This window comes from Grampus griseus, assembly GCF_964374135.1.
Source record: "Grampus griseus genome assembly, chromosome: 20".
Classification (NCBI taxonomy): Eukaryota; Metazoa; Chordata; class Mammalia; order Artiodactyla; family Delphinidae; genus Grampus; species Grampus griseus.
Genome location: NC_139014.1, coordinates 29,980,504 through 29,993,829, shown reverse-complemented (window position 1 = coordinate 29,993,829; position 13,326 = coordinate 29,980,504). Strand labels below are relative to the sequence as shown.

Sequence of the window (13,326 nt, the reverse complement as noted above, 5' to 3'; positions counted from 1 at the left end):
CATGTGCCACAACTACTGAAGCCCACGCGCCTAGAGCCTGTGCTCTGCAACAAGAGAAGCCACTGCAATAAGAAGCCCACGCACCGCAATGAAGAGCAGCCCCCTCTTGCTTCAACTAGAGAAAGCCCGCATGCAGCAACGAAGACCCAACGCAGCCAAAAATAAAATTAAATAATTAAATAATATAAAAATTAAAAAAGAAATAAAAGTGTCTGCAAACTAGCAGATGCTTAATAAATATTTGTTAAGTGAATTCTTCCAGGACGATGATTGTGCTCTATCCATTCCCAGCACTTACTATAGTGTTTGGTGATTACAGGGGTTTCAGCATTTGTTCAGTGCTCTATCACAGGCTTCCTAGAGTACAGAGCTTAATTCGTACTACATATCCCTTTTCCCAAATCAGGGGAAATACGAAGGCTGCATGCAATTAATGCGATGTTTTCTCGGGGGAGATATCAAAACCTAAACTTCTATGGGGTTGTCAGTACTGTATGTGATAAAGATGAGAGGGGCTCCATATAACAGAGGCAGGAGAGATACAGTCAGGAGGATGAACAGGCCAGGCTGGATTCTGGGCACGGACTGAACCCTGTCATGAGAGGGGGAAGTTTTCCCCACTCTCCCTTCCCTACTAAAAGTCAGAAGCCAGCACCCTCCTCCAGCAACCTTTCAAAACGGGGTCCTAGGATCTTCTTGGTTTCCCTGAGATGGTAAAGATACAGACAGTGGGCTTCGCTGGTGGCACAGTGGTTAAGAATCTGCCTGCCAATGCAGGGGACACGGGTTCGAGTCCTGGTCCGGGAAGATCCCACATGCCGTGAAGCAACCAGGCCAGTGCGCCACAACTACTGAGCCTGCACTTTAGAGCCCACGAGCCACAACTACTGAGCCCCCATGCCACAACTACTGAAGCCCGCGTGCCTAGAGCCTGTGCTCCACAACAAGAGAAGCCACTGCAACGAGAAGCCCGTGCACCGCAACGAAGGGTAGCCCCCACTCGCCGCAACTAGAGAAAGCCCGTGCACAGCAACGAAGACCCAACGCAGCCAAAAATAAATAAAATAAATAAATTTATAAAGATACAGACAGTGACACCAGAAGCCACCTACAGATTTGTTAAACTTTATTTCCTCTGAGTCTCTGGGGAGGCAGCAGGGATGTAAGGCGAAGTGGCAGTAGCTGCAGGGGCCTGAGCAGAGCTGGTGCTGGGAGGGGCTGGCATAGGCAGGACGAAGAGGCGGCGTTTAAATATTCAAGGCTGAAAGCCAGCTAATGGGTCTCCTTCATCTGTCTTTGGATTTTGTGCAGCATCTCCTGCATCCGTCGCAGCTGGAACAGGCACATGAATCAAAGTGGGGCCTTTCAGAGAGTCCTATAGATTTAGAGAGGTGCCCCCAACCTCTAATCCCTTCAGCCAGGGCCTTGGTAGCCCCGAGGTGTGATGGAGTCTCTGGGTAGAACCACTAAGCCACCAATCCAGGATCCAGATATGTACCAGGGCCAGGGATATTCCTATTCCCAAACCAAGAGATACTGAGGGTTGTGATTAAGCAGGGGTCCTCTCAGGCTGGCAACCCCTACTGCCCCACCCAACTCTCACCTCCTCATCTTTCTCTCGGATCAGCCTCTCGGTTTCTGGATCTGCCACTGATGGGACAGCAGGAATGGGGAAGTCGGTACCACTCTCTCGAGTCAGTTTGCTGAGGGGGAGGGGAAAGGGGGGTTGGTAAGGCTAGGGAGACCCCAGCACCCGCTTGGATTGAGCCCAGAGCCTATAGAACAAAGGAAGGGCTTTGTCTCACCCAAGGCTGTGTCCCAAACCCCACCCCTGCCAGCTCTGTCCTGGCCTTTGGCCATACTTGCGATTCCGTTCTTTCACCACCAGGCGGGTCATGCTCTGGATGCACTGTGCCCGGTAGTTCTCATAATGTGTCTCCCGGGTCACGTCCTTCAGGTCCTGCATGTGAGTACGCACCAGCATTGTCCGCAGTTTCACAAAGTCGCAGTGCCCTGGGTTTTCCACTGCACAGCAAGGCTAGGGGTCAGCCAGGCGCATGGGTACAGGAGAACCATTGAGGGCAAGGAGATACCCTGGTCACAAGCTCATTGCTTTACCTTCCACAATGCCCCAGGGGTAGAGCCGGCCCCGAACTCGCCGCCCTCTGGCCTCTACCACAGTGTTGCTGCCAATTACAGCAAATGGGATGCTTTCCTGGAAGAAGTTAGGGGTGTCTGTCAACACCGCCATTCTCACCTGTTCCTTTCCACCTTTATCTTCATCTTCTCTGGTTCATGCTAGGAAACCAGGGTCCTCTTCCACCCCAGTAGCCCACCCTTATATAGAATTCTACTTCTCTTTTCTGCCCAGAAGAAACAAGATGGGAAAGGGATGCCCTGGGGTGGCCCCACCTTTAGGGCTTGGTCCTGTAATTTGAAGTCCTCATCCTCGTCAGAGTCACAGTCTGGGAACTGGTAGACCTTGATTCCAAAGTGCTCAATCTCCTCCCGGATCTGGCAAACACATGAGGGGCCCATAGTTCTGGGGACCCCATCCTTTGCAGAAGCCCACCTGCTCCCCTCCCCCACCAGCTTCCCTCACTTTGCGTTTCTTGCGCTCCACTTCCGGAGGTGTCAGTGTGTCCGCCTTTGCCAAGATAGGCACGATGTTGACCCGCTGATGCAGGGCCTTCATAAATTCAACATCCAGTGGCCGGAGCCTGGGGAACAGGAAACTGTGACCACCTGCTAGTGGCAGCCCTGCCCCTGGTGCTCTTGGCCTGTTCCCTTGGCAACACCCGGTGATGCCAGGAGCCTCAGGCTCAGACCATACCCGTGGCCGAAGGGCGAGATGAAGTACAGGCAGCAGTGCACCCTGTTGTCTTGGATGTTCTTGCGGTTCAGGCCACTCTCATCTCGGAAATACTGCTCAAACTGCTGGTCGATGTATTCTGCCACAGGCTTCCAGCTGGGGCAGGGACAGACAAGCAGAGAAACTGGAAGTGAGGGCTGCCTAGTGAGCTCTGGGCCTGCAAGGAGCCCACGCCCCGAGCAGTCTTTTCAAGACTTTGCTATTCCCCGACTTGCTTGATTACATCATCGGGGAGGTACCTGGGTGGGTCAGGGGTGCATCTCAAACACCCTGACAGAAAATCAGACTAAGCACACAGACAGAGGTCAATAAATACTAGCTTGATGAAAGGAAAAGAGCCCAGATGACCAAAGAAAGCAATAAGACTAGCAAGGTGCCGGCAGGTGAAAACCAACTGGAGGCCAGGGCAGCCCTAAGTCAGGTTCGCAGTTCAGCCTCAGAGCCTTTGTTCGTGTGGTTCCATCCTCTCCTCCACCTCTCCAAGCCCACTCCATCCTTCAAAGCCATATCCAAGAACCATCTCTCCCATGAAGGGTCCTGTGACTATAGCAATGCACACTGCTCTCCCCTTCCCGTCACCACACACAGAGGTTTTATATATATATATATATTCAACAACCTCAATTTTCAAGTCTCTTGCTCTTCTGTTCTTGAGTTTCATCCTCACTGATAGGTGCCCTGATGGGTGGCCATTATGAGCATCATTATTCTCATTTTATACGTGAAGAAGCTAAATCCAGAGCTGCGAAGAGACTTAATCCAGATCACTTTAGCTAGCAAACTCTCTACCCACTCAGGCTCCTGGCCTTCTGACTCCTAGTTCAGTGTGTCTGCCACCACAATGCCCAACCCACTTACTAGGCTAAGTTTTTACCTGATTGACACGTTAGAGACCTGCTGCGCCCCCCACTCCCCCACTCCCATTGCCACTAGACTGTAAGCCTCCCAGTGACAAGGATTATTTACACTTGTTCTGCATCCCTTAAAATGTCCAGCACAGGCTGGACACCTCATCTGCTGCTTCACTAAATGAGAACACGTGGTGGTGCCCTGCAAACTGTGAGGTGCCAGGCAGGTGAAATTATTATTATTATGAAAGGCAAGAGGAGGTAAGTAGACTGATTGAAGGAGGGAATGATACTTGCTACAGTAGGAGGCAGGTGCTGGTTGGGGCTCGAGTTTCAGGGCGAGCCCAGTTTGCTGAGACGTAGTCCCCGATCCGGAAGGGTGGTGATGACTGGAGACCACCTCAATCCAGCAGGACTATTTACAGAGACCATGCACCATGTACCAGCACAGTGTGTGGCAAGAATATAAGAAGTGGCCCTCCCCTCAAGGCTTAGATCATGAAGTTGAAGATGAACCAATGTGCTGAGCCGAAAGTCACATGTTGTGATGATCAAGCACAAATGGAGGGGACAGTGGTTCAGAGCACAGAAAGGTCCATAAGGGTCTGATCAGTCTGTGAGGCAATTATCCAGGGTCAGCTTCCTGGGCGTGTGACCCGTGCAGTCATACCGGGGCCCTGCGCTCAGAGAGGCCCACGTTTGGTTTATTCTCTGCTGTGGCCATGCTGAAATTCTTAATCATTTCGAACAGGGGACCCCACACTTTTATGTTTCACTGATCCTGAAATTATCATCTTAATATTCATGAGTATAATGTACACAGCCCTGTAAAAACTGTATGCTTTTTTGTTGTTGTTGTTGTTTTTGCGGTACGCGGGCCTCTCACTGCTGTGGCCTCTCCCGTTGTGGAGCACAGGCTCCGGACGCGCAGGCTCAGCGGCCATGGCTCACGGGCCCAGCCGCTCCGCGGCATGTGGGATCCTCCCGGACCGGGGCATGAACCCGCGTCCCCTGCATCGGCAGGCGGACTCTCAACCACTGCGCCACCAGGGAAGCCCAAAACTGTATGTTTTTAATGCATATTCACATGCATCTTTCTGGGTTGATTTTCAGATCAACTGGGTGAGGTGGTAAGGCCAGCATTTTTCAGTTGAAGAAATGGGAATGTGGTCATTTGCTCAAGATCACGCAGTTCCTAAATGCTGCATCAAGATCTGAACTCTCAGTCTAGGTGTCTCAGCACCACCCTGCCTAACTCCCTCATCAAAGGCATCACCATTTCTCCTGTCCTTATCACCCATTCTCCTCCTCATCTACTCAGGTCGGTTTGACTGACCATTATCTAAGCATCCTTCTAGTTCCTGAAAAAAATGTCAGGGATGATTGCGGTGGGGCTGGTAAGCCACCTTTTATTTTGGCAGGTGGCCTAGAGGGTCCCGGGAGTTTAAACAAAGTTCCACCCATGCTCTCCCTTTGCCTCTTATTTCTCCCCTCACCCCTCCCTCCACGCACTCTCACGTCTTTAATAACTTGCTTGTAACACCTAAAATGTTGCTGGTGAAAGGAATGGAAGGAGGGAGGGTGACAACTACTGACCACCTACTATGTGTCAGGCACTGTGCTACACGTTTTCACATGTGTTTGCTTTCTTGAGGCTCTTCTTTCCTATCTGTGTCCTCAACCCCATTCTAGAATTGTGGGTCAAATCAACGGAACATTAGAGATCATCTGTTCCAAGGCCTTCCCTCTCACTTTACAGAGACAGCTGTCCGGTAAAGGGCAGTGGCACGCTCGAGGGCACAAACCCCTTCTTCTTGACAATTGTGGGTGTGTCTGAGCCTATGTGCGCCCCTGTGTGTGTGTACGGAGTTGGTGGGGGTCGGGGCAGGGGCTGTGCTTGGTCAGACATACCACTCTGTGTTGTTGACCGCATCCCCAAAACCCGGTGTGTCCACAATGGTGAGCCGCAGCTTCACACCCTTCTCTTCTATGTCCACTGCATGTTTAGTGATCTCCACTGTCTGCATGATCCGCTCTGGAGAAGGGGGAAACTGAGGCCAGGGCAAGGGCAAGGGCCTGCCCAGTCAGGACACACCACCCACCCCAGCCAGTGCTGCCCAGACTGCCTCACCCACACTGCCCCCCTTCCCGCCCCCGGGGGCTGCCTGGGGGCCTGTTCTCTGGGAACCAGCAAGGAGCACATTTCCCAACACAGGAAATGCCGGTGGCTGTTGGCTCTGGCCCCAGCCTCTTCTCTGCTCCCGGCTCTTTTCTCGGATTCCTGGAATCCTTTGGGGGTCAGAGACTCACTCCAAGAGCAGGACTCTGGTCCCTGCCCTGCTTCGGCACCCAAATCTTTAGGGAGCCGGCTGGTGGGCTTCCAGGCCAAATAGGCCTACAGAGAGATGCCAGCAGTCTCTCTAGGAAGCCATGGCTTCCTGCGTGCTGGGGAAGGTCCCATCCCTCAGAGCCTGCAGTCAGTTCGATTTCCCAAGTCAGCTCTGCCTGCCTGTCTCCACGCTCCTCTCCTTTCCTCACCTTCAGCACTGAGGAGTTTCCGGTCCCGGTACAGATCAGTGAGGAAGAGGCTATTGACGAGAGTGGATTTCCCCAGACCAGACTCTCCTGACAGGGGAGAGAGGACAGAGGCACCAAATCAGATCTGTAACCAAGAGGCAACCCCGCCGGACCAAGATGGCGGGGTTGCGGGGGCAGCTGCTCTCTCATCTAATTGGGAAGAGACTAAACTACAGCAGAGCTGGAAGAGCTCGTCCAGCCTTCTCATTTGGATGAGGCCCAGAGAGGATAAGAGATTGCCCAAGGTCACACAGAGAAAGGCAACTACTAGAAAGCTGAGGGTTAAATATTCTTTGTACCTCGTCACCACCCCCTCTCCTGCAACATATACATACTTTTGGCCACCCGCGTCTCCCAACTATTTTGCAAAAAGGCACAGCCCCTGGCTTTCTCCTGCCCTACCCATGCCCACTCCCCACATATAGACCATCCCCACTTGAGACACCTCTTGCCCAGCCCTGCCCTGCCCCACCCCTCCTCTACCTGCCACCATGAGGGTAAAGTCAAAGCCTTTCTTCACGGACTTTCGGTGGACTTGATTGGGAAGGGTCGCAAAGCCCACATACTCCTTGTCATCCTAGTGGACGAGAAGGCAGAGTGCATCAGGGTATAGGCAGAAGAACCCCAGGACCCAACGCCAGCCTTAAAAAGCAGAGTCAGCCTCCTTTGAGGCCCCACCTGGGGCTACCAGCTGGGCTCCCGTCCCTGCTGGTATTGTCAGTTTCCAACATACCTGGGGGGTGACACCACAGAGTTGGGGCCAACACAGGACAGAGAGGGGCTCCAGCTCAGCACGCACATGCGTGCGCACGCACACACACACACGTGCACGTACACACACGCTCGGGCTCCCTCTCCTCCCTCCCTGGGTCCTCCTGCACCAGCCCACTGAGAGGCAAAGGCAGGGCTGGACGCTCTACCTCAGAGGAGTCATAGGGATCGAGCTTGCCCCACGGGCTGCGGGGCCGAGCTGAGGGGCTGAGAGGGGCTGAGGCAGAGATGTACTGCTGGCTGTCAGAGGGCTGGGGCCACGAAGGGGGTCTGAACTCCAGGTCATCCTGGCAGAGGTCTGAGGCCTGGGGCCTCGGCTCCAGGATTTGGGGCCTGGACACCCAGGTCTTGGCCTCTGGTTGGTGGTAGGTCTCGCTTCCTGGGAAATCCTTCACGAACTTGTTCAGTTCTGCATCATCCGCGTCCTCCAGAAAGCGCTTGATCTGAGGGTTCGGGGTGGGGGGAGGTAGGCGGGCAGGTGGCAGGAAGGGAAGAATGAAGGAGGAAGACAGGAGAAGGCGAGAGGGAGAAAGGAAAGCACTTATGGTTACAAGGGAAAGAAACTGCACAGGCGGCCAAGCCAGAGGAAGCGCTCACCATCCCTCCCGCAACTGCTCACATGCCTCCCTGGTGCAAGGGTCCAAGACGTCAGGAAAGGCCCTGGGGTCCAGCAGCAGCCCTGGGCAGCCCCCAGAGCCCTTGCAAACTGCTCCAGTTTGGGAACTGAGTAGCTCCAGTCCCAATGGTCCCTCTCAGCAGGGCACTTGTTGAGGCTGCCCTTCCAAGCCAGGACCAGGGACTGCCCCAAAGGCCAGGAAGTCAGGCTGAATGAGCGGGAGCGGACAGAGGCATCAGAGCCGAGAGGAGACTGTGGCTCAGGACTCAAGGAGCGTGCAGACAGCCAGAATGGGGTAGGGGCAGGAGGGAGCGAGGGAGGGGAGAAGGGAGCTCCCAGCCCCAGGAAAATCAAGGGTCTCTTCGCCTCCTGTCACTGCAGGCGCTGAGCTCTGGGACTGAGGTGCGGACTCTACTGCAGGTGCTCACTCCCCAGGACTCACTGCCCAGAACTCAGTACAGCTGACCTGACCCCCCTTATTCCAGACACTGAGCCACACAGAGCCTGAGCCTGGGCCCCAGGAGCGAAGGGGAAACCTGCCAGTGGATGCTGAGTGTGGGTGAAGGGGAGCTGGGAGGGACCAGGTGAGGGAGGACGGCAGGACACTTCTGACAGCCCCCAACGGTGAGGGATGTATAGGGGGAAGCACCCGCAGCTGCCCCTTGCCCCCTGTGCCCAGAGATAGGCTTTAGCCTGCAGTGCGGGAGGGGGTCTGGTCTCAACTGTGAACCGCACGGGTGGTAGGCAGCGAGGGGCTGGCTCCTCTGTGGAGACCTGCTCCACTCCATCTCCAGCTGGGAAGGCAGGTCACTGCCCCCCCGCCAACTCTGACCCTCAGCTCCAGACCCTAAAGCTTCCTCTCTCTCCTTTGGGGCCAGCCCCCTTTGCGGAGTGCCTGGCGGTGCTGGGCTCAGCTCGGCCTCACAAAACCCACGTGCCTCCCCCAGACAACGGACAAGGGCCGGCTTCACAGGCTGACTCACCCTCTGGGAATCAGCCAAGCCAGCGGGGGCTACCCCAGACCACTGTGGAGTCCCAGCCAGGGTGAGGGGAGATAACACGGCCGCGGTCTTCCTGCAGGCCCCCGTTTTACAAAGGGAAGAACTGAGGGATGCAGTCACGCCGCCAGGTTTATGCAGAGGGAAGGGACTAGAGGGGGAGGCTAGAGGGGAAAGTCCCCTAGGAGCTACTTCCAGGCGGTCGCCTCTCAAGTCCCCATACCTGCTTATAGCCATAGTCTCCAGGGCTTGCCTAGACAGGAAAAGGGGCCTTTTAGACGGAAACTGGAAACAGCAGGTAGGGGCCAAGTGGCCAGACGAGACAGTCCTGAGGCAAGCCTGACCCAACAGGCTTTTTCTTACCCACAGTATTTGTGGGGGCCGATGGGGTGACCACACATCCCAGTTTATGTTTGTTGTTCTGGCATAACTGCCCCTTTTCACTCTGCAAAGTGTCCCAGCCTGGACGATTAATTATATGGCAACAGAGAAGGGATGGGGCTGAGGATGGCAGCTGAAGAGTCTGGGGAATTCGGGGAAATCCTGCCCCTCTGCACAACCCCACAGTGACGCAGCAGTCGGTCTGGGGGTCAGGCTGAGGGTGGGAGAGAGAGGACTGCACTCCGCCTGGTTTCCCCAGGGGCACTGAGCGGCGGGGCTGCAAGGAAGGGAGAAAGGAAGGCACTGATGGAGACCCCCAGCCCTTGCAATCTTCAAGTAGAGTCGCCAGGAACCCAGTACCACTCTCCATGCCAGGGAGCTGCTCATCAGCACGGAGGGGCCCACAGGGGCTCTAGACAAGGAGTTAGGACACGAGGGGCCTCACCTCCTGTCTGTCCTTCCCTGCCCCCGGCTCCGCCAGTGACCAAATCATTTTCTGACTTTGAGCCCCAATCCCAGACAATGCAGGGGGAAGACAGGGCGGGTCCACCCATCTCCCAGAGCAGCACCTTACCCCAGCTTCAGTTCTGTCCTCAGGGACAGAACTGCCTTGCCATCCCAGTGAACGGTCCATGTCCCACGCTTCAGACTCCCTGTCAGCAAGCTCTAGGTCTAATTTTATCTCCCAAGAAAAGTTCCTCACACACAGAAACAGCCTGGTCTTGATGCTCTTGTTGGAATCCAGCGTCCTGACTTGCTCCTTTCCCTTTCTCTCTGACCCCCCTGTGTCTGTCAGGGGCCAAAAAAGCCTGTGGAATGTCCTTCTCCAACCCCTCCTCCTCCCTTCCCGTGGCTCCCACCCTCCAAGGACAGCTCAGCTGCAGCAGGATCACTCGTTTTTTCTGCAGTCCCCTCCTCCTCTGATTGGCTGCTCCGTGATGCCTGCCCGCTGCCTACCCCGATGGGCAGAGCACCAGCCTCCCAAGTCTGTCTGCAACACAGGCTCTTGATCCACTTGGCCTCTCCTGTAACCCCCAAGGACACTGAGGCCTGTCAGAGGGTTGAGACCTGTCCCCAAGGTGACCTGGTCCATCAGTACGTGGGGCAGCTACCCAGGAGACTCCAGTCCCAAAGGATTCCAATCTCTTTCACCTTAACTTCAAGCAGTGCTGAAGTAGTGTGGGGTGTCCTATAATCCCCTGGGTGTATGTTCTCTTAGGAATGGCCCCACTTTTCTTCCCAGTGTCCCTCTGTGTTCTCTCAGTGGAGAACCGCACTGCCTTCAGAAATCCGCCCCTAGATTTCCCTGCAGAAAGTCCCAGCCACAGAGAGGCCTTTGCTGCAGGGATTCCTTCCATACTAGGATACCTGACCTCTGACTCATGGGGACCTGTATCACTTTCATCACCCCATCACTTTCAGAGAGTCAGCAGGGGAGCTGCTAACACTTGGTCTCTGAGGGGCATGAGTTCAGGTCAAGGAGAGGCTGGGATCCCAGAGGCTTCCAAGTTGCCGATTAGGTGGGAGACAAACTGAGGGACCTAACTGGGAGCAGATGGAGCACTTGACTAGGAGTCAGGAGGCCAGTGTTTCTGGTTTGGCTAGAAATACCCTTTGTGATTTTGAATAGTGTCTTAATTTCAGGGCCCTAATGTCCAATTATGAATGGCCCTTCCTTGCCTCCCAGGAAGGCTGGGGAAAGAAAGCACTCCCAGATGACAGATACCTCAAGCTGCTTTGAACCTGGGGAGAGAAGGTACATCTCAAGTCACAGGATGGTTATTCATGTTAGCCAAGTCCTTCTTTTTGCATGCCAATTCAAAACCCCTGGGGCTCCTGGGCTGGGGAGCTCTCCCCACTGATCTCTGAAGCAGCTGGATGCCTGATCTCCTTTCACAAAGTGACCCTCATAGAGAAGTCTGGCTTGACATGAACCCCGTCAGCTTAAGGACTGGGCTGGCTTGAGGCAGGGGCCTGAGGCTGAGGACCCTGGTGCTGACAGGGTGCCTTTAAATACAGAGGAACAGGGTGGCCTCAGCCAAGCTGAAGCACCGAGACCTCAGCTGAACTGAACTTAGTGTGTGGCAGAAAAAGCCCCTCTCGGCCCCTGCACTAGGGACACTTGGCACTAAGAACAATCAGTGCTCCCCCAGGCTTCCATCCCTGGGACAATCAGTCTGTCCGTCCCCATGTGAGGAGAAGGATGGGGGCAGGGATAAAGACAGGCACCACTTGGCCTCTCCCAGGAAACCCCCCTTTGGGGAAGGTCACAGTGTCACCAAGACTTCCTGGCCAAGACTTGGGCCTCGGCCTGGACACAGCTTGAGAGAGAAGAGCCCAAAAGGCTGGCCTTTCTAGACCTGGAAGCTTCTGATTCCACAGGGCCCGGGGAGTTCCTCTCTGGAGGCTGCCCACAGCCAACATCCTGCCCCACAGGCTGGTCACGGATCTCCTCCTGTTGTAAACAGCCTGTGCTTCCCAATGCAGAGGGCAAAGGCTAGGGGGCTTCCAGACTGGGAGGAGAAGCTGGCATAGGGCCTGGAGGCCCTGACACTCAGCATAATGTGCTTGTGGCAGGCTCTGGCAATGATGGCAGGAAAAGAGCTTACACTCTCACGGCCAAACATCAAAACTTCCTACCTGGGGGGTCTTCAGGGTGGTTGGCTGGGGTTACTGTTTCTCCTCCCACCACAGGCAGGTGGCAGGAATGAGTTCCCTCCACCCTCCATCACTGCAGAGGGACCTGGTTTGGGGGGAGGGGGGAGGATGCAGCAGGAGGAAGATTCCCCATGGTTCCTGTCTCAGAGGCAGAGGGATATAGCTGATTCCACGGGGTAGGATGGTGGCTGGGCCTCCCTCTCTCTGAGGTCCCTGGGCAGATGGTGCTGTGGGAAGGGAGGGCCCAAACGTCTCACCATCCCTCTTGGCGAGGCAGGCAGTGTTTGCGGGCCTCCTGTGTGTGTTTTCCAAGGAAGTTGGTGCTGGTCCCTGAGCCTAGGGTAGGTGGGCGAGGAAGAGTCACCCAGGTAACAGCTGATCTAGGCAAGGGTGGGGACCCTCACCTCCGCCCCTGCCTGACTCACTCACCCCAGCCCACCAGCGCATCTCGGCCGGCGCCCCCTCCCCACCCAGCACGGACCCACCCCTCCGTCTAAGAACGGGGCAGCACCCCGGTGGCCGGGGCCCACTCCGTGTCCGCTCGCATCAGAAGAAGAAACTTGGGAGCAGCGACGCAGCGCCGTCCGCCAGCCTGCCTGTGCCCGCGGCAGGCGACAGCGCCTCCCGCCCCGCACAGCCTGGACTGCGGCGCCGCGGGTCTCGGCGAAGCCGCCCGGGAGCGGCGGGCCCTGCGCGCCCGGCCCCGCCCCGCGCCCGCCAGCCTTACCATGGCTGCAGCCCGGGCCGGGCCGGCTCCGCCTGGACAGCGCCCGAGCGACCCGCGGCCGGAGCTGCGTGCCGACCTCACCACACCGCCTGCCCCCGCCCGCCGCCCAGAGAGCGGACCGGCCGGGGGCGGGGCCCGGCGGCGGGGCCCGGCGGCGGGGGGCGGGGCGGGGCGGGGCGGCCCCGGGGCGGGGCCTGCACCTCCGCGGCGCGGGGAGCCGGCGCAGGCTGGGCAAGGGGTGGCCGGCCCGCCGTGGGGCTTTGCAGCTCTCGACCCCCGGAGACAGAGTGCGGAGAGGCGTTCGAGACAGGGCTTCTCTGGTCACTTGGCTCTTCCTCACTCAGGCCCTAAAGAGTGGCCTGCCCAGGCAGCGCAGCACCGTGGGGGCTTGAGCCAGTCCCCAAAGAAAAAGGAAGGGCCCACCTGGTGTCCCCAGGAGAAGAAACCTTTGGAAAGAGAGGGGGGTTTGCCTCACAGGTTGGGGAGAAACGATCAGTTACCCCGGAGAGTCCACAAGGTTTGTGGGAATTGAACCCAGCTGATGTCCAAGTTACTGATTGTCCATACCGTCTGTACACCTCCTAAGGTGGAATGTCAGACAATCTCCACCTCCAGCCAAGCTGTGAGGAAGAGACAGGAGGTTCCCTTCGTGCAAGAGCCTACATTAAAGATTAAAGAGGATTTGCTGCATAAGTTATCCCGGATCATCTGTTGGAAGAATGGAAGGGAGAGGCTGAGTGGCCTTTCCGGGGAAGTGAAGCCTTGCCTGTGGCTGTGGAAGGCGGTGAGGGCCTCAGGAGAGGCCATGCTGGGCAAGCAGGTGAGATGCTGTGGGAACAGAATCCCCAGCAGCTTTAGAGGCATTAGAGGCTCAGAAG

General features: G+C 56.3%; 1 protein-coding gene across 2 annotated transcripts; it reads right to left on the bottom strand.

Moving 5' to 3' along the window:
• Window positions 1–1,139: 1,139 nt before the first annotated feature.
• SEPTIN4 (septin 4) lies at window positions 1,140–12,561 on the bottom strand. Of its 2 annotated transcripts, XM_082678835.1 has the most exons (12): window positions 12,449–12,561; window positions 7,218–7,511; window positions 6,781–6,874; window positions 6,259–6,345; window positions 5,632–5,755; window positions 2,834–2,968; window positions 2,603–2,720; window positions 2,413–2,514; window positions 2,119–2,215; window positions 1,863–2,025; window positions 1,604–1,703; window positions 1,140–1,332 (listed from the first exon to the last, which is right to left on the bottom strand). In XM_082678835.1, the coding sequence occupies exons 1-12, from the start codon at window positions 12,449–12,451 to the stop codon at window positions 1,273–1,275; spliced, it is 1,377 nt and encodes a 458-aa protein (XP_082534961.1). In that variant the 5' UTR covers window positions 12,452–12,561; the 3' UTR covers window positions 1,140–1,272. The 2 variants fall into 2 exon arrangements, with proteins under 2 accessions (XP_082534961.1, XP_082534962.1); XM_082678836.1 differs by lacking the exon at window positions 7,218–7,511.
• Window positions 12,562–13,326: the final 765 nt, after the last annotated feature.